At 36.2% G+C, this 22,241-nt stretch overlaps 1 protein-coding gene across 2 annotated transcripts in view; it reads right to left on the minus strand.

Moving 5' to 3' along the window:
- The window catches only part of LOC110113068 (zinc finger CCCH domain-containing protein 34), a 43,621-nt gene extending 33,964 nt beyond the window's left edge, over window positions 1-9,657 (minus strand). Inside the window, exons 1-2 of one of the 2 annotated variants that reach the window (XM_020845491.2) lie at window positions 9,476-9,657; window positions 8,309-8,419 (exon numbers count right to left, since the gene is read on the minus strand). In XM_020845491.2, coding sequence (XP_020701150.1) covers window positions 8,309-8,419; window positions 9,476-9,541 — 177 coding nt within the window. In that variant the 5' untranslated portion in view covers window positions 9,542-9,657. The remainder of the gene's footprint in view (window positions 1-8,308; window positions 8,420-9,475) is intronic. The other variant, XM_020845493.2, reaches the window with a different exon arrangement.
- Between the last annotated feature and the right edge of the window lie 12,584 nt (window positions 9,658-22,241).

Consider the following 22,241-nt stretch of genomic DNA (forward strand, 5'->3'; position numbering starts at 1 on the left):
TTTTGATTTTTTTAATTTTTTTGTTTGTTTTCGGATTTTTGCATTAGGAAACATGGTTAGAGGCATGGAAAAGGCAAATACGTCATTGCGGCGTGACCCTTCTTGAAAATATAGCGTGCAAATTGATGTAGGAAGCGGCGAGAAGACATGTGTATTTAAAATGCAATTTTTGTGATAAGGTGATGAAGGGAGGAGTAACTCGTATGAAGGAACACTTATTTGACTGACATAAAAATGTAGCACATTGTGTGAATGTTCCGAATAATGTGAAGGAGGAAATCACAGCTTATATGAAAAAGAGTATGACGGCCAAACATTTACAAAAGGAGCAATTTGATGAAAGGGTCAAACATAGTGCTTACTTCGGAAGCGAGAGTGGAAAGGGTTCTTCCTCCACTATACATAATAGAGGTGTACGGGGACCTATGGACCAGTATATGACTAATCTAGGAGAGGATAGAGGACAAGCACAGATGATGCCTGTTGCTGGTACCAGAGAGGGTCGACGACAGGTTTGCATGGATATTGGTAGATTTTTTTTTTAGAATGCCATACCATTTAATGTTGCGACATCGCCGTCCTACTTCAATATGCTGCGATCTGTAGGATTGTATGCGAGAGAGTTGAAAGCACCTTTCATGTACGAGTTGAGAACGAATTTTGAAGGAGCTGCAGAACACAAAGCAAAGCATTGATGAGATTAAACGGACATGGATTGAGACTGGTGTTACCATTATGTCAGATGGATGGTCTGACATAAAAAGCAGGAGCTTGATTTACCTCAACACAAGAGCGCTCTTTCTAGGGCTAAGAAGATCACTAAGTTCATATACAACCACTCATGGGTTTTAGCATTAATGAGAAAATTTTCAAAGAAGGAAATCATTCGCCCTGCAACCACTAGATTTGTTATTACATTTGTTCACTGCAAATCATTTTCACTTCCAAATGCAAATTTATTCTACAGGTTTGCCACATCTTATTTGACACTGCAGAGCCTATTGGATGTGAGACAACCTCTTGAAGCAATGTTTACATCAACACAATGGCTTAATTCTACGTGGGGGAAGAAAATTGATGGGAAGGAAATAAGAAGGCTAATTCTAAATGATAAATTTTGGGCTACTATGATCTATGCCATATTGAGCACGAGACCCTTGGTTCAAGTTCAACGTTTAGTGGATGCCAAGAAAAAACCAGCCATGGGTTTTATTTATAATGCTATGGACGAGGCGAAGGAGTTGACAAAACTTGGGAGGAGAGGAGGTAAGTTATAGAGAGATTAAGGGTATCATTGATGCTAGGTGGGAGGTCCAGTTACACCGTCATCTACATGCAGCGGCATATTATCTCAATCCTCAATTTCAATATTCATAGAGGAATTCCTCAAACCCGGAGGTGAAGCTTAGCTTGTATCACTGCATGGAATGACTAATACCGGACCAGACCGTTATGGAGCTTGCAGATTTACTTGTTTTATTTCAGAATAGGAAGGGATTTTTTGGTTTACAAGCAGCAAAATCAATTATTGTCAAACGATCTCCAGGTATACTTATTTTTGTATATGCATAACACTTTAATATATTCTGACTTCTGATTTTCTTTTTTTTCTTTTTTTTGAAAATAGTTGAATGGTGGATCCAATTTGATGATTCCACCCCTAAGTTACAGAGTTTTGCTATTATAATTTTGGGCCTCACTTATTCTTCTTCTGCGTGTGCGCGAAACTGGAATACATATAGTCAAGTGCAAACAAAGAGAAGAAATCGGTTTTCAACACTTAGAATGAACTCGCTTGTGTATATTATGCACAACAAGAGATTGAGAGAAAGGAGGTTGAGGAACAAGGGGTTGAAGGATGATGAGGACCCGTTAGTGTATGATGATGTGGCATCTGATAATGAGTGGTTCATAGATGATGAGACAGATTTGCCATTATCATACCTGCAACTAGAGGATCTAAGTGTGAATGTCTTGAGGGGCGAAGCAGATCAAGTGGGCACATCCACAACTACCACACCACACACATCAACTAGTTCTGCAGCACAACAATCAAATAAAGGTATTTCACATCTTCTTATATGCTAGTATTACATTATATTTATATCAATTGGGCAATTAAAATGATAATGACCATTCTTATTGAACAGGGAAGAAAAAAATGAGTCAAATTGAAGATGATGAAGATATTACGCTCATAAATACAATTGGAGATATAGATTCCCTTGAAAACCCATTTAGTGATGGGACATGATTAGATTTTATATATTCTTTGTACTTTTGGAGTTTTGATAGAATAATATTTTGTGGTTTTGTACCTTGGGATATAATTTTATTGCATCTATTTTCTTACTTTCCACTAATTTCACATGTCATTTTGATGTTTTTATTGTATGATAAAATCTTGCTATTATTTAGCTGCTAAAATCTTTAAATTCTTATTTATGCAATTCTGCATCCGTGAGGCTTACGCCTCGCACCGCCTCGAGTCGTAACCTCATGGACGAAAAATGCCTCGAGGCTTATTTACGCAATTTTAAACCATAGGAGCAGTTAATGGTGGTCTTGGTGGATAGCGGGGCTACTCATAACTTCATCTCCAATCCGATCATGGATTAGTTGGGAATAAAGTTGGTGGATATAGGGAACTTTGGAGTCATGATGGGAACAGGAAGGTAGAGAGGAGTAGAGAGATTTGTAGGAGGTTGGTGTTGAAACTCCAGGGTATACAGATAGTGGAGGATTTTCTTCCCTTGGATTTGGGTAGCACTGATGTGATCTTAGGGATGAAGTGGTTACAGACGATCAGGAAATGAAGGTGGATTGAAAATCTCTGAATGGAGATTCATGTAGAGGGAAAAAAGATGGTGCTACGGGGAGATGCCAGTCTGTTCAAATTTATGATTTCGCACAAAACTATGGTCAAGGCGATATAAGGAGCAAGGCTAGGCTACTTGGTGGAGCTGAAGAGCCTATAGGACTTCCGAGAGTCAAAGCTGATGGAGGTCCCTAATTATGTACAACAGCTTCTGCAGCAATTTTCTAAAGTCATTCAGCAGACCTAACGGGTTATCGCCACCTCAGGAGCATGAGCACGCCAGTACCTTAACGGAGGGAGCGTCGCCTATTAGTGTCAAACAATATCAGTACCCACAAATGTAGAAGGACGAGATCAAGAAGCTCATCAGGGAGATGCTTGTGCCAAGAATTATCAGTCCCAGTGTTAGTTCTTTTTCTAGTCCCGTGCTACTAGTAAGAAAGAAGGATGGTAGTTGGAGGTATTGCGTGGATTACAGTGCCCTGAACAAGAAATTGTGTTGGACAAGTTTCATATCCCTGTAATCGATGAATTGTTGGATCAAAGATTAACTTGAAGTCAAGATACCACCAGATCAGAATGAAGCTAAGAGATGTACACAAGATAGCTTTTAGGACTCAGGAGGTTCACTACGAGTTTTTCGTGATACCTTTCAACCTCATCAATGCCCCAGCCACTTTCAGTCTCTCGTAAATTGAGTTTTTTAGCCCTACCTTAGAAAGTTTATCTTGAAATTTTTTTATGACATTATGATCTACAGTCGTATGGAGGCATAGCATATGGGTCATCTGAAGACGGTACTGGAGACATTGAAAAAGCACCAGTAATATGCCAACTTGAAGAAATGTTCATTTGCACAACCATAGATGGAGTATTTGGCATATGTTGTGAGAAAAGAAGGGGTAGCAATGGACCATACCAAGATTAAGGCTATGTTGGATTAACCTTAATATAAGAACCTGAGGGAGCTGAAAGAGTTCTTAGGCCACACCGAGTACTACTGAAGTTTTATACTAGGGTATCGAACATTAGCAAGGCTACTGACTAAGCATCTAAAGAAGTACAGTTTCAAGTGTGCGTGTGTGTGTGTGGGGGGGGGGGGGCAACTGGAAAAGGTGATGATCAATGTACCGGTATTAGCTTTCGAGCAACTGGAAAAGGTGATGATCAATGTACCGGTATTAGCAATTCTCGACTTCAACAAGCCATTTATGATGGAGAAAGATGCATTAGGATGTGAACTGGGGTAGTGCTCATGCAGGATAAGCGACCTATCGCCTATTTCAATCAGGTGCTCATAGCAGGGAGAGACTCAAGTCAGTGTACGAGAGGGAGATGATGGTTATTATCTAGGCTATTCAAAAATAGTGACCATATTTGTTCGGGAGACATTCCTAGTCAGGACATATCAAAAGAGCCTAAAGTATTTGTTGGAACAACTGATGACCACGGAGGAGCATCAATGGTGGTCAATGTACTGGTATTAGCAATTCCCGACTTCAGCAAGCCATTTGTGATGGAGAAAGATGCATTAGGATGTGGATTGGGGTAGTGCTCATGCAGGATAAGTGACCTATCGCCTATTTCAATCAGGTGCTCATAGTCAAGGAGAGACTCAAATCAGTGTACGAGAGGGAGATGATGGTTATTATCTTGGCTATTCAAAAATAGTGACCCTATTTGTTAGGGAGCCATTTCCTAGTTGGGACAGATCAAAGGAGCCTAAAGTATTTGTTGGAACACCGGATGACCACGGAGGAGCATCAACGGTGCTTAAAAAATAAAGCAGCATACACATTGTTGCAAAAAGACGAAGAGCCTCAGATGGCAGCTTTGTCAGTACCCATGATCCTAAATTGAGAAGCTTTGAAATAAAAGAATGAACAGGATGAAGGACTGAGGAAGATAAAATTTAATTTGCTACAAAACTTGGATGCACATTGAGAGGAGTCCAGCTGCTATGTTAGGGGGCATTCGCTAGACCGAGAGGATCAGGATACATTCCCAATCTGTTACAGGAGTTTCACGAAAGTGTCATTGGAGGACATTCAGGAGCTCAGAAAACATACATTTGATTGTAAACAAAATTATACTGGGAGGGGATGAGCCACGATGTAGATGACTGGGTAGCTAGATGTGATGTGTGCCAAAGACACAAGTACATAACCATGACACTAGCAAGGTTACTATAGCCTCTAGCCCTATCGGAGAGAGTGTGGGAGGAAGTGATGATGGATTTTATTGAGGGGTTACCGCTTCGGAGAGATTTTTTCAGTGATACTAGTAGTGGTGGATCGTTTGAGCAAGTATGCACACTTAATCCCTCTTAAGCACTTGTACAATGCGGTCCTTATGGATACTATTTTTATACGAGAGATGGTACGCCTGCATGGATATCTAGAATCCATTGTGTCAGATAGGGATAAGTGTTCGAAAGCTTCTTTTGGAAGGAGTTGTTTCGTTTGCAGGAGGCAATTCTGAAAAGAAACACAACATACCATCCCCAGACATATGGCCAGACAGAACTAATCAATAGAAGCATAGAGACCTATTTGAGATGCTTTGTATCAGACACACTGAAAAGTTGGGCAAGGTGGATTACGTGTGTAGAATATTGGTACAATATCTCGTAACATTCAACAACAAAGACCACTCCCTTCAGGATTCTCTATGGGAGAGATCCACCCCATCTGATAGGCAGAACAATACACCTGTGCTCAGCGTCGCGCAGTACTTAGGACAAGGTATTACCTAAGCAAAAGGGACATTTGTTGAGAGCCCAACAGATCATAAAAAGGAAGGTTAATGAGCACAAGAGAGAAGTAAACTTTGAAACAGAAGATAGGGCTTACTTAAAACTAAGGCCCTACAAACAAAAAACACTAGCCAAAAAGAGGAATGAGAAATTATCCCCGCAAAACTTTATGCCTTATGAGGTTGTGGAGCGTATTTGGAGAGCCTATCAACTGAGGCTATCGCCTTCATCATCTTTGCACCCAGTCTTTCATGTCTCACAGCTGAGGAAGACAATAAAAGAGCATGCATCATCATCTCTACCCCCAACCTTGATAGAGGGCATAGAGGTCATTTTGGAAACTATGGAAGTAAAGGATGTGTGCAGAGGGGAGACAGGGGCACAAGAAGTGCTAATCAAATGGAAAGATCTAGCATAGCATGAGGCTACATGGGAGTCTTACCAGCTTACTCAACAACAATTCCCTTCATTCCACCTAGGACAAGATGGAACTTTGGGAGGGGGGGAGCATTGATACGAAGACTTTCTCCATATCCCGCCCGGAGTGGGCACGGGAACGTCTAAGGGTGCGTTTGGGACGCCGTTTTCGCTGCTGTACAGTAGGAAACGCAACCGAGTTGGGGTTTGGGGAGACGAGGTCGTGCTCCGTTCTCAAATTTTTTGCGTCTCGCGGCTACTTTTTCTGTCCTGAAGTAGGCTCCTGCTTTCGCTGTTTGAGGGTAAGAAAAAGACGCAAATGCCTTGCGAAATACACCGCATCTTCTTCTTCCACCGTGAAGTTCGGCACTTCTTCCACCGTAAAACCCATTGGCTTTCTCAAATTTTCCGGGGAAGCTAGGATTAGGATGGCCGGAGGCGGAGCAAAGGTGAAGCCGGAGGAAGAGCTTTCGAGTAGCAGTGGTGGCGGGAGTTCTGAGAACTGGGAGAGGTCAGAAGAAGGCATTACCAAATCCAAGAACAAAGTGCTGATAGATGGTTTTCTCGATCCTCTTCCTCGTCAGAAATCCTCCAACCTGCAACGGTTCTCTAGTGAGTTTGTTCCCGTGGTCGCTTCTTTCCTTTATTTTTTCCTTCAATCCAGAGTTCTACCATATTTCATTGTAAAAGAAAATCAATCGGTCTCAAGTTCAATGCGTGCGTTTTTTTTTTTTTTAATCTTTTGGAATGAAAGAAATCAATTTGGAAGGATCTGGAGATTGGAGCCGCTAGCTTTCTCTTTCGCCCTCTCCTCCCATCTTTAGTGAAAGTGAGCTACCGGCATTTTCTCTCCTGTATTTGTGCCATTGAATTGTGGGATTTAATAGGGATTTTGAGCTAAAATGGCTAAACGATGCTCGACGGAACTATTGAGGTTGGGCAGCCGAGGCCGGAGGTGCTTGGAGTTCTACGGCTGTATGGGAGGGATTTTCTTTGCACCGGCGAGAGTGAGAAGGGGAGCAGCAACAGCAGCAGCTATTGCATATTTCATAAAAAAATTGATGCACACATATTCTATTTATGTATTTTCTTGATATATTTTTTTAAAATTTTCATGCTTTGATTTGAAAAAAAAAATTAAAAAAATTATTAAATTTTAAAAAATAAAAATAAATATTTGACTTGAATTTAGAATTTTTAGTTTGTTATCATATAAATTTAAAAATATTTATATTTAATAAAAAAATTTCATGCTAATATATAGAAGGGTATCAAGGTAATTTATTGTTATACAGCAGCTTGGCAGTTTTACTACCCAAACAAATTTTATTGATTTTTTTACAACAACTTTATAAAGTAGCTTTCTGGACAACAACTTCACAACCTACTTTACCGACAACTGCATCCGTCCCAAACGAAGCCTAAACCGGCCAGTCCAGCAATCCCCTGTCCAAGGAGATTCGGCGGGAGTTCAATCCTCTAACTCAACTGATTTGGTGGGGCCCAATAGATATCTAATAACTTATGTGAGGAGCGGAGCAATTAGGAAAGAATCTCCTAATTGAATTTTGAATAGGAGAGAAATTTATTAGGCAAGAGGGTTGTTTTAGAAGGGAAGATTAAGAGAGGTTATTTAAGTCTATCCTTAGGGCTTTTTTTTAATGCATAATTTGAATTGAAATTGTTGAAGTTTTTCTTTTCGTGAGGGATCCTAGCGGTGTCTAAATATCCCCATCTATTGCACTATCACTCTGAACAATACATCAAAGATATCTAAAATATATACTCTTATCAATGACTTAATCGTCCAAAGTCACAATTCTCTCACTAGATCTATTACTACTAAAATTACTCTCCATATATTTAGTTTTAGATCTACTCAAGCGAAAACCTTTAGACTCTAATGTTGACCTCCAAAATTCAAGTTTACCTTCAACTCCTTTAGTCTTATCAACAACAGGAAAAATATGACAATTTGCAGCATTTTATATGACAAAAAGTCTGCTATAAGAATGCCCGGATTCCAAGAAAGCTTATTTTAAATATAAGGATGTATATGCATAAACAACTAAAATGAAAGTGAATCTTCTTTCTTAAAGAGAGAAAGAAAAAAGAGAAAAAAACACAGAGAAGTACCCAATACAAACAGTTGAGAGGTAATAGCAATTATAACAAGAAACTCGTCAATCATAAGATGCCTTTTTTCCATAAAATATGAAAATCTTATTAAGATTTGATGCAACAGAAAACATGACAGAATATATATCCATGTATCGATTCAAATAATCAAAAAGTATTTGTACAAAAAAAGAACTCACGGGATGTCGAAAAGCACAGTTGGGATTATGGCAACTGCCACTCAACCAATACCAGCAATCTCTTGGATTAAGTCTTGCACTATCATTGTGACGATACTCACATTCACTCCCCTAAAACAAAAGAAAAAGGATGAAAACAAATCAAGAAAAATGAAAAGAGTGGCAGAAATTAAAAAAAAAAAAACTAGATCCGCATGCATTCACATACACATATTGAAATGTTTATTGCATACATGGTCATCCATGCTTCAAAAGATGAGTGTGTAAAAAGTGTACTGAAAGAAATAATACAATACATTAAACAATTCAATTTTATTCTCATCAGTTTAGCACCTTTTAGTTTTACCAAAAACTAAAAAAATTGCAATCCACACTATTCAAACATATCGTTGAAAAATGGGTATCAAAAATACATGGGAACAACTAGGTGTTGCGCAATTTTGCATCTACTTCAGAAAACTGAAACATCAATTTCGTATTTCATATATAAAGATGTCAGAACAAAAAAAAAACTATCATTTACTAATAGCATCACGCCATCACCTTATAAAATAGATGTTAACAACTAAATAGTCCTTTAATGAGGGATGCATGTACGCAAATACGCATATTGAAAGAATTTAGACATTTTATTGAAAGAATATACATCAGCAGTCAAAAAATAAATGGCACATGATACAAAATGAATTTGAACCAGCATGGTTATACAAGTAAAAAGAAGATAATGGCATGGCTCCATCAACAAGTACAAAAGCAAAACCAGTCAAAGCAAAGTTTTTAGGCATGAAAACAGTAAAACAATCACAAAATCAGTATTTCTCTTGGCTGGCAATATATATATATATATATATATATAATTTTTTTATTCAAAATTTTGAGGGAATAACCCTACAGGAGAAAGAAAATCCCAGCCCTATAACCACAAGGATGAACCGGAGCACAAATATAAAAAAGGCCCGCTCCATAGCATCAGGTTCCACCTCAAAACAACTTAGATCTTAACATTTCCAGTTGCACGAGCAAAATCCGTGAAAGATAAGAGAACCAATCAATCAAAAACGAGAAAACGGGGAGAGAAAAAAAAAAACCTAATTGGCCTACTCGTGATGTTGAAACCGCTGAAAATGGAAAATTTCTTGGGTGAGAAAGGGGATACATAGCAAAAACCTTCTTGCAGGTGAGGGGAGAAGCCAAAAAGTAGAGGCAATCTGTATTGCTTTTCTGCGTTTCCATCCACGACAATTTCAATTATCAATTAAAATGCAAAAAAAATGAAACGAATCCAGATTAAACACGTTAAGGAACAAAGAAAGGTAAAGAAACGGAGGACGAAGCAAAGATCGAAGGCATGGGAGGGGAGGACGAAAAATTAATGAGTTATATATGCTAGGTGAGGGCCTATTTATGGGTGTCAATTCGTGACGATCGATCAAGTTCGGATCGACGGATCGGGTTCGGGTCGAATCCGATTCGACCTGGTCATAAATGGGTCAATCCAAATCTGATCCGTTTTTACAAATTGGTTGGGTTTAGCAACCCGGACCTGACTCGCGAGGGTTACCAGGTTTACCCGACCGACTCACGACCCGTTCTTAAAATGCAACCCCGGAGGTTGCAATGCCAAGGCCAGTGCGTGGTGCGACACTATGACTCGAGGGGACGCGCGATAGGTCCAGCTTGACCATGGGTGCAAGGCATGAGGCCAACATGTGGATGTGGTGCGAGTCGGGCGAACATGTGGTATGCCTAAGGCCAGCATGGCCAGCTCTCTACGTGGTGCGACTTGGGCGAAGTCTGCAAAGGCGCGCCATGGGCAAGGTCCGCGAAGGCCCAAAGGACCGATTGGTCCGGCTTGACCGTTGGTCAGTGGGTGTGAGGGCCAATGTGCCACGAGGACCGGCTGCCCGCTGCCGCATGCGGGGACGGAGAACCCTATGCGAACCGACGAACATATGGCAAACTGGTTGAAATTTTGGGTTGGCGGGTTAATTTCGAGTTGGCGGGTCAACCCTAACTAGACCTGTTTATAGAAATGGGTAGAAATCTTGAGCCCGAACTCGACTTGTATGGCAAACGGGTTAACCCGAATCCAGATTTTTTTGTGTCGGGTTCGGTTCGGGTTAGATTTTGACACCCCTAGGTCTATCCATTCCTTATTAATTTTATTATGTTTCATAATTTTTGGAGAGACTTAGAGGTATATTTTATTCAGCTATTTAATATCCAATCTTTAAATTTACTAATATAGCACATTGTAATTAGATCAATATAAATAAAAATGTAATTGGTAAACTATCTTAATCACTTCATAGTGATATTTTTAGAGTCGTTACAAGTCTAATTGGTAAACCATCTTTATCACTTCATTGATAATATTGTGCACTAATTATAACAATTTTTTCTAATTTTATGAGCATTTTAGATATGAAAATAAGAGGTTATTTATTCTATTAAAATTTCTTAAGAAATTAACATATGTCGATTCAAATAAGCTTTTTAGACTTGTCTAGCATACATGTTGAAAAATAATATCACCAGAGTATTCTATACATGATTAACTATTTTATAGATATTTTTTCAAAGTTTTAAAGCCCCAAAGTCATAGTTATAAAAGAATTTATATGAACTTTGTGCTATAAGCTAAACAATTTGTATACAGGGGCGGAACCAGATTCAATTTTGAGGGGGGCACGCCACTGTTTAAATAATTATATATCTATGTATTATCCGCTATAAAATATTTAATAACTTTGATAAGGTAATTTCATTTCCTCAAAAATAGATAAGGAAAAATAGAAAATAGGCATAAAAAGATAGATTTGGGGTCCTCGAGTAATTTTCATAGGATTGGCCAAGTGGTAAAATTATCTACTTAAGGTAGGTTAATGATACAGGAGCTTGCTGGCTAGCTGGATAAACTATGCATTCAATGGGATGAGATACATGCAAATCTTAGAGTGTAATAAGCTTAGGTTTCCTTTGAAATAAAATAATGAAAAGCCAACTAATACTCAAGTATATATGCCGATAAAGTAATAAAGTGATAGAAAAGAATGTTAATTCCATGAGAAAGTATTATGCTTAATTGCAATTAGGCTTCTATTGTTTAGTATAAATGTATGATTTATTCTACTGAAAATAAAATTATTGTTTTTGAGTTTTTGTCACTTAAATTAGACTTACAAGAAAATTGGTTACTCATAGAAATAAAACAATTTGGGTTAATGAATGCAAAACAATATAGTTCTTCTAATGAGACACTTAATTTTAGATGTGGATCAGAGTATATGCATCCATAAATTTCATTCAATCTTGTAAGGGTGAAAAGAGAGGTTTATGGCCTTCCTATATTTATAATATCTCCATAAAACCTAGAATGTTCAATATCATTTATCTAGCTGCCAACATTTCATTTTAATACCTATATTTATTCCAATATTCCTCTGTCAAGAAAATATATCACAACAGGTATTAACTACACAACCATTGTATGCAGTAAATTAAGAAAGGGAGATATTAAAATTATCTCTAATCTAATTCAAAGCACAAGAGTTTGTATTAGTACTTACTATATGTTTACATTATTATCCTAAAAGTTAGAGATTTAGCTAGACTTTAAAACATAAAAAGCAAATTCAAATTCATTTCATTAATATACGAAAAAATACATTAGAAATAATAAAGATAAATATCACCCGAAAAGATCAATTGATATTCTCCACAATCCTTCTTCCTCCTATAATAGAATTTCTTATATAATATAGGTTAAGATCTCCAAATGAAAATAAGTAGCACTTTCCTAGCCTCCCTTAGACTTTATTCTAAGAGGGAACTACAAAAATACACTCCAAAATTCTAAGAGGGAACTACATGAATACACTCCAAAATATAGGACTTCGTTTAGAAGAATTGAACTCTCTAAACAAAAGAACTGAAAAACTATTTATACAAGAGTAGGAATTGACTTAGTCGTTACGACACTTGACATGGTGGCACTATGGGTGTATAATATAAAGTAACATCACGACATTGTAATGCTTGCTTAGCTGTGACGCTGGGCTGACCTTGTATGATTAATAGTCAAATGGGCACATCTTTTGGCTAGGTCGATAAAACTTCTCATTTTGATAACTACTCAATCATAATAAAGTAAAAGTTAAGCACTATGACTATTGAAAGCACAATTCGGTGCTGCAACATTTCGATGATCGATGCTCCGACATTTAAATTCACGAAACTTTTAGTGTTGTAGTGTTGATTTCTCATAGTTGTGCTGATAGGCACTACGGTGCTGACCTTAGCTCCTCCGGGTGAAGATTTCTTTTTCTTAAGTTTTAGAGAGTCTGGAATTATAAAATCAAAAATAGGCAATGGGTAATGTAAATGACCACACTATGGTGCTATATCTATGGGCGCTATAGTGCTCGTTCATCTCTTATGAATTTTGTCTTTTCTTGAATATTTTTATACAATCAAAACTAAAATAATACATTTATACTAAATTTAAACAGAATAAAAAGTTATTTATACTTAAAAACTTCCTCCTAGCTTAAACTCTTGTTTGTTCTCAAGCAATGGTGAAATCTCCTATTGATTAACTTAATAACCAAAGTAAAAATTTGATAATTTAAAATTACTAAAATATAAGATAATACATCATAGTCTATAAGTAATTTGAAATGTATAAAATTATAGTTCTACTTTGAATGGTCATAACAAGTATCCCAATCAATCACCCTTATTATTGCTTATATTGAACATATCCACTATGAGTTTATGTGTAAGATTGTCTTATAATTTCAAATTGAATAATATATTATCGAGGAAGTTGTTCTATTTTTAGTTAAATTAGAAGTTCATTAGTGTACAATTATATATATTAATTCACTTACATTATCCTATTTGATTTAAGTGTTAGGATACTTTTGGACTTGTGCTTCAATAGGTACCAATATTTTAATGTACTAATTTTTTTTTCTATTTATATATTTTCATTTATTATTTTTTATGTTTTTCATTTTTTTTATACTTATGGAGTACATATTTAATTATTTTGAGTATTAGTTTAGCTTTCATCCTTGTATGACCCTAATTAAATATTATGTAAGAATTTAATAAGGTCACTAATTCTATTTTTAAGTTTACTATGATCTTCCTAATTTAAGCTACCAACTCTTTTTCTCCAAACTCAATTATTAATTCTTCAATTTAATAGTCAGCATATTAGTTTAAGGTTTCTAAATTCAAAATAAGTTAATAGCTTAAGTGATCTATATTAGCTAAGTATTAAGCTTTTTAAATTATGAATTATTTTACAATGTTCATTCAAACTATCATCTAGGGTTTTATTATTATCTTAATTTTATATACTATTCAATTATTATTTTATTCAAGCTAAATAAGAAATCAAAGTGCAAATGCTATGTGATAAGTGTAAATTATAAATTATTTAATGTATTATATTCTCAGTGAAAATATATTATTTTAGTTATTTATGTGAAGGAAAAAAACTAAAAAATTGGCAGAAACTCTAAGGAACCTTTAGCACCAAGGCATCCAACAACATAACAACGCGGCCTTACCTTGAATACCACCAAGGTGCCCCAATTCTAATATTATGGCGATGAGTTCTCTATTTTTAAGCACTACAATGATAACACAGACAACACTACAACATTACCAGTGTTGCATTGTTAGAAAGTTAGCTTGACAACACTGGATTCTCTTTTTCAATTGTTGCGGTGCAACAATTTATTACGCCTTTGTGAATTTTTTACCCTTTCAAAAATTAAAAAATAAAAAAAAATGTAGTTAAGATGGATGAATCTATATTAGATCAAGATCAATCAAGACCACTTAGGGATTATACTAACCCTTTAGTAGACAGAATTCATCAGAGCATCAATAAACCTACAATGCAAGCTAATAATTTTTAATTTAAACTTGTCATTATTCAAATAATTTAAAATTCTCAATCTGCAAAAACTCCTGCTGAAGATTTCAATTTATACATAGTTATATTCTTAGAAATTTTTGCAATATTTAATTATAATGGTATCAATAATGATGTTATTAGACTTAAGTTGTTCTCATTTTTTCTAAGAGATAAAGCTATGATGTGGTTGAATTTTTCACCCTCAAGCTCTATAACCATTTGGAATGAGTTGTTTCATAAGTTTTTTGCTAAGTACGACTCACCTACAAAGAATGCAAACCATAGAAATTATATCACTTCTTTTAATCACCATACTTTACATAATTGGTTGGTTATTCAAACATTTTATAATCAACTAGTAAGATCTTTTAGATCAATAATAGATGCTACAAATTGAGGATATTTAATGTCTAAGCTATTTGAGGAAGCATATGAATTAATAGAAGAAATGACTACTAATAATTTCTAGTGGCCATCTAAAAGCGAAAATCTTAGGAGAGTAGCAAGAGTATATAAATTTGATTCATTATCAAATTTGATTGCACAAATTATAACAATTTCTAAAAAGTTGAGCACAATAGGAGAAAATACATAATTTAGAACTGATATGCAATTGGAGGACAAGAAGTTAATTAAAAATAATAACATGCAATGTATTAAAAAAATTATTTGATTGGAAGATAAAATAATCTATTCTCTAATACATATAATCCAGGTTGGAGGAACCATCCAAATTTTAATTAGTCAAAAAATATTTTTGGGAATAAATAATTGATTTGTAATCCAAATAATCAATGAGTAAATTAGAATAATCCTAAGAAACCTTCTATTAATTCTAGACCTATATATAATTCATAATTTAATAAAACCAATTAGTTTGGAAGTAGAAAATTATCATTGGAAGATGTAGTAATGCAATAAGGTACTCAGTTGCAAAGTTAAGCTTCTTCAATTAAAAATGTGGAAACCTAATTAAGTCAACTTGTAAATTCAGTTAGTAGTAGAGCTCTTCAATCTTTGTCTAGCAATATTGAAGTTAACCTAAAGGAAAAAATAAAATATCTAAGTTATAATCATTTGAGGATTTGTAACAATGTACCCCATCCAAATTGATAATTCTAGGCAAGTCTAGCTGAAGACTATAAACTTAGTGTTATGTGGGAGGTGACCTAGATTCAGGATTAATGTGTTATCAAGTATTGTTGAAAACTATTAACTTAGCACTATAAGGGTGGCAACCCAAATTTTTATTTTAGTTATGCTTAGTAGAATAATTTAGAAAGTAGATTTTTTGAGTTAGTTTTACCTCAAAATGAAAAACAAAAATACTTGAGAGATGAAGGGAGCGTAGCAGTGCGTAACATTGATCAAAACTTAAACGATTTTAAAATTCAAAATTTGACTCCTTCACCCTCATGAAAATTATAAAAAAAGTAAGTTGGGAGTTACTTTTCTATCCATGATAGATCTTTGTGAGTAAAGTGTTGTTGAGTATCGTCCTTCACTTTTCTGAAAATTTTTTTTAAGTAATGGTTGGAAAGAAACATAAGAGTTCATCTTCCAATAAAGGTGAAGTGTGTTTAAAGAATGAAGGTCAATTATCTATTATAAACACTCAAAGTTATGCCATTATTGATAAACTTCATGAATTTAAAAATAAAGTTCATGAAGATACAAAATGGCACAATTCAAAAATGAAGAAGATATATAGGTGTGAAGTTCTAGATTGTGAATTTTATTCTGGTCAAGATGTCTTGTTTGTTTTATTATAGAAAGAAATATTGCCCCAAAAATATGAAATCAGGATGGATTGACCCTTTTATTGTTATTAGAATGTATCCTAATGGTTTGCAAACTTTTCACATCTTTAAGGTTAGTGGAAATAGATTGAACCCTTATGGATGAAAATATTAGGAAGAAGGAATATTCTAAATATACATATATGGAGTCTTCATTTTCTATGTATTTTAGTGTTTGGATGCTTCTTTAGTTTGATGGCATATATTTGGAGGAGATTTCTTATGGGAAAAGATTATCACATTTAGATTTAGGTTTGATTGAGGATATAATACAGAAAAATCGTCCATTATCATCGGTAATTTTTGACATTTAATATCATTTTTTTGGTGGTTTTACAATTAATGGTAATTTTCTGGTGGTTTAAAAACCTTTGGTATAAATCATGTCGAAAATGTATTACAACAACAAATTTTTGGAGGTACTTTTTTTTGATGATTTTTCGACGGCAATTTTAGCCATAAATTATTTGACGCAAAACCACAAGTAAACAACCAAAAGATTCCAGCATTAATACCACTGGCAAACTATTGTTCATTACCGACGGTCAAAACCAGAAGTCCTTTTGGTGGCTAAACTGCCAGATAGCTGCCAATTATTATCGATGCCATAATTAAATAACCAATGATAAATTTCTATCATTCGGTATCAAAATTTTTGGCAGCCAAATCGCCGGTTAGCCACTAAAAAACCTATAGTAATTAAAAAAAAAATTGACAACCCCCTATGTATAAGCTAATTTCCAAAATTATCTATAGGCAGTTCAAAACACAAAATAAATACTTTTAACTATATACTCATGCAATTCAAAATATAATATATGAATTACACTACCATCCATAATCAATATATACTTTTATAGTTCAAATATATAAAGCTCCAAACAAGTGACAACAATAAAATATAAAATAATGTTTAAAACATAAAATAAGTTCTTTCACATCCATGTGTTCAAACTGAAAGTTTGTTAGGCATGTTAAGCCCTTATGAACTAGTCCCAAGGCTAACCAAGAGAAGGGGGGGGGGGGGGGGAATATATTAAGGGGGGGGGGAGGGTGAATTGGTATTTTTAAAAAATCTTTTGATCAAAACATAATCTTAAAATAAATACCAAGATTCACCATAGAAATCAAAGTGCGAAAAATAAATGTGGAAGTAGTAATGAAGAACAAAGAAATTTATAGTGCTTCGATCAACACGACCTACATTCACTCCTCAGAGGCGCCCTCTGAGTATTGCACTAAACTCAGTGTCTCTCCTTTTTCCCCCACAACAAGGTGGAGAAGCCTTTACAAACCATCCTTTCCACCGACACCGGTGAGGCAGAGAACCCAACTACTTTTGCTTCCTCTTGAAGCATGTAGAGAACCTTGATCAATTACTGAAGTGAACCTCTCTCAAACCTCCATGAATAAGGGATGATGATCGGAGAAGATAACTTGGATCCATGATTGGAGCAACCTTTGTAAAACCCTCACAAATTCCCCCTAAGATCCCCTCTCTCTCTCTCTCTCTCTCTCTCTCTCTCTCTCTCTCTCTCTCTCTCCTCTAGGCTCTCTCAGGTCAAGACAACATCAAAAGATAAGCTCTTGGGTAGAACTAGAGCTTATAAATAGATGAGTTTCAGAATAGCTCTTATTTTATACAAATAGACTTTATCATCCAGGATGATATACATATCATCCTGGACTATCAGCATAAATTTTGCTCAATCAGCCCGGACGATTTGGGATGATTAAAAGATTTTTGTTCATATTGTCCAGGCTGATATAATATTATCCTGTATGATCAGTATAAATCCTTAAATATCATCCAGACAATCGCTCTGAAAGAATGTCTAGATGATAAAAAAATAGCTTGATCGTCCAGGCTGATCTCATGATTATCCTGATTATTAGTTCAAATATCTGAAACTCGTCCAGAGCATTGCCCTGAATAGAAGCTGGCCAATATCAATCGTTCAAGGGATCGTCTAGGATGATCCTGCGATCATCCAAGTGTTGCGGATCTGTTTTCATGGATTATGATTTTGATGATAGCAAACACTCCTATTTCTCTACGACTGTCTTACCTACTGATATTTCAGGTCCACAAGGTCAGACTACAATTTGGAACCAGCTCAAGATTAGGTAGACTAGGTCTGAGTCAGTTTGTACCCTTTTTTCCTTTCTTGAGTCTATTATTTTGGTGTGGCTCCTATTGCTAAGTAACTTTGCACACACACACACACACCTTGGAAGAATTTCTGACTACTCCTAAGAGTTAACTAGTTTTGGTAACATCGTCCATGATGATATTTATATCGGCCTGGACGATCTGTTCAAAAATAGAAACCCTAATTAGGGCATCCTCCTTATTAAGGCAGCCATCACAAAGAACATCGGCCTGGACAATTTTGTATCAGCCAGGATGGTATGCTCAAATCAGAAAGAATCTGTCGTTAGATCTATTTAGGAATTACTTATTTTTGGACATCGTCCAGGGTATCGACCTGGCCTATCTGGGATTGGCCTGGCCGATCTCGCATAATTTTTCTTAAATAAATCTGGGAATTAAGGAAAGCAATTAATGGTGATTTACACGATCAGATCGGCTTGGCTGATCGCAGGATCGTCTAGGCCAATTTGACATCGGCCAGCTTCTTTTCAGGGTGATGTTCAAGATGATTTTCCTCATATTTGAACGAATCGTACAGGATGATATCCTATCGGCCTGGACGATATAACCAAAAATTGTATAATTGTCCCTAACCGACCAGGCAGATTGAGCGTAATTTATGCTGATCGGCCAGACCGATATTTATATCAGCCTAGATGATAACGTTGGCAAGTTGTATTAATGAGCTCATTTTGAGATCTTCTATTTAAGCTTTGACAATACACTTGGTAAGTGTCTTTAGTAGCCATTGTAGCTTCATTTTTTTTTGGGGAAACTTGAAGAGAGAGCTTGAAAGGGTAAAGTTTGAGAGAGGGAGAAGATCTTGTGAGGGGGGACTCAAGGGAGTGTGGAGTGGGATTCCATACGGTTGCTCCGGCAAGCTTGCACCTTAGTACCGTCGGATTCAAGGCTTGTCTTGAGGAAAGTTCATAGAAGAAGAAGATCTCTTTGGTGTCAAAGGACCCGGCTACTCTACTGCACCGGGGAAGGTGGAAGTAATTTTGTAAGAGCTTCTCCGCCTAGCTGTGGGTGCAAAAGGAGAGACACTGTGTTTAGTGCAATACTCGGAGCGTGTCTCCGAGAGCTGGACGTAGGTCAAGGTTTGACCGATATAAATCTGTTGTGTTCTTTCCTTTATTATTTTCGCATTTAATTTTTCACACTTTGGTTTTCGTAGTGGTGAATCTTGATTCTAGTTTTAAGAATGTGTTTGTTTTTATTACCGATTCACCTATCTCTTAATTAGCCTTGGGCCAGTTCATAAGGGGCCTGACATCCTTAATAAACTTTCGCTAAGATGATGTGATCATGCAATCAAACCTTAATTGCTTTCCTTAATTATCATATTAATTTAGGCATAATTGTGTTACATCATCCAGGATGATGTCCTGGATGATGTCCAAAAATAAAGAATACCTAAATAGATCTGGCGGCTAATTCTTTCTATTTTGAGCCTATCATCCTGGCCGATATGAATATCATCTAGGATGATGTGCTTAATGACAACTGCCTTAATCAGGATGATGTTTGGATCATATCAACCTAATTAAGGTTTCTATTTTTGAACAGATCATCTAGGACGATGTTTGGATCATCCTGGATGATATGATCAAAACAGAGAACTCTAACCAACAAATAAAAAATTTCCCCCATATATGTGTGTGTGTTATGTTACTTAGCATCAGGAACCATATCGTTTATAATAGACTCAAAAAAAAAAAAATTACAAACTGATTCAGACCTAATCTACCCAATCTTGAGCTGGCTTGAGTTGTACTCGATCTTATGGACCTGAAATAATAGTAGGAAAGGCAGTCATAGAAAAACATGAATGTTTGCTATCATCAAAATTCTAATCCATAAAATCATATTTGCAATAATCTTCCCCTTTTTTATAATAACAAATTAAAAAATAATCTAAGTAGTTCAAGACAATTTAATGGAAACAGATCAACTATCCAATAACATAATTAAACTACAGAACAAACAGTATAACTAACTACTCCCCCTTTTAACATCACAAAAAGGAAGAGAGAAAAAAGAAACAGAGTAATGACATCCAAATAGAATCAAACTATAATAAAAAAACATAAATAAACTAAAAGAATGATGGTCTCTGATCATCTGATGGAGGTGGAGGTGGTGGCGGCGGGTGAAAGTAAATGGAAAGGGTGCAAACTACTCTCCGAACCAGGCCATATCCTGGTCATTCTAGTACTATAGGCGAATAATATCCTCAGTATCTTACTGCTTCTACACATTAATGTATGCCTCGAAGCAAAGCTCCCACTAATTGAATCGCTCCACCAGCTGATTAACCTGAGAGTGCTGGACGAGTGGAGTAGGTGTAGGAATAGGTGCAGGAGTAGGTGCAGGAGCCTCCTCCTCCTCTGCCCCCCTGAGCTTCCCTATCCCCTAGGTGGAGATGAGTACTGTGAAGAACGTGAAAGGAATTATTTGAGTAGAAGGCAAGTTGATAGTTGGGTGGGGCAGGATATTGGAGGTTGTATTTTGATTCTAGAATATATGAAATGATATGTCCTAGGGCTAGATTGGGCTTCTTTCTATGTCTTGGATCTTGAATAGTAATCAAATGCTCTATGTAATGAAAGATCGGGTCAGTGGCATTGAATTCGTGATGGGCCAAAATATAGAAGGTGGTGATTGAGAGAAGTGGAGTAATATGAACTCGGTCACCAACTTTTGGGAGGATAGAGGTACGAAGGACATGTTAGATTATCCTAGGATCTTTGAGTAAGGTGTTACTCTCTCCAACATGAAAGTGAGCGTTGGTATTCCTTAAGAAGTGGTTGGCTGGAGCCTAATCATAATCAGGATCAGAACAAAGGATATGTAGTTTGTCTCCTTTGGTGGAAAGGTGCAAAAGTTCTACACACTCTTGATATGTGATCTCGACGGGACGTCGATTCATATAGGATCTGAGAGATGTAAAAGAAGAATTTATGCAGAGACTAGCAAAGAATTAAAAGAGTAATTTGGAATTGAAAGGGACAGTGAGTGTAAGGAGGAAATATAAGAAGGTATGAGCAAACTGATCAAGTATCATATATGAGAGAATGTTCGGGTTGATAGACTGAGAGACAGTGATTCTGACTGTCTTATATCTCTGGTAGGCTGCTTGATCATCCGCCTCAGTGAATCGAGGGTCTAGAGTAGCCCTCAAGGAACTCCCAAAAGGAAGGTGAGATCTCTTTCCCCCTTCCATGAGGAAGAACAACACTGGAATAGGATGTATAAGGCTGAGAGAAGAAGTGGTTGTGAGAAAAAATGGTTGAAATCCTCAAATTTTAAAGAATCGGCCGAATCATTTAGAACGATCGTAGAATCATTCAGGACGACCAGGTGCAATAATTGCATCTTGGATGATTGATCAAAAAGACAGTGATATCATCCAGGATGATCAGATATTATTTAGGATGATAAGACACATGCAATTGTCCCGAGGAGAGATTCCAGACAACCGTTGAAAAAGAAGATCGTCCAGGATGATTAGGTGAATCATCCAGGATAATACACAATAATGGATCATAGCGGCTGAATTTAAAACATTTAAATCATGTGCCACGTGGATCATCCAGGATGAATATGTGGATTGTTCAGGATGATTACCAATAATTGAGCAATGAGTAAGAGCATCAACCAGGACAAACGAGGATCGTTTAGGACTATCACAAATAATTGAAGCAGAGGACGATTAGATTGTCTATGACGATAATAGATCGTCCAGGACGATCAGAAACAGAAAAGTCAGAACAGCTAGTAGATGGGATTTTAAGAATAATTGAAATGCATCGTCTAGGACTATATGAATATCCTCCAGGACGATGTGACAAAAAGTGGAAAAAATATAGGATGGATCGAGATGATCAGAGAAGGCCAAAAAATAGAAAATTCAACTAAAAATAAAATATGAAAAATAACATAAAAATGAACAATTTTTTTTAAAGCTTGAATATGATAAATTTTCCATGTGATTGAATTAAAAATTTGTAAGAATCAATGAGTTAACATCGTTGAAATCCA

Source organism: Dendrobium catenatum, unplaced genomic scaffold (assembly GCF_001605985.2).
Source record: "Dendrobium catenatum unplaced genomic scaffold, ASM160598v2 fragScaff_scaffold_1272, whole genome shotgun sequence".
Lineage (NCBI taxonomy): Eukaryota > Viridiplantae > Streptophyta > Magnoliopsida > Asparagales > Orchidaceae > Dendrobium > Dendrobium catenatum.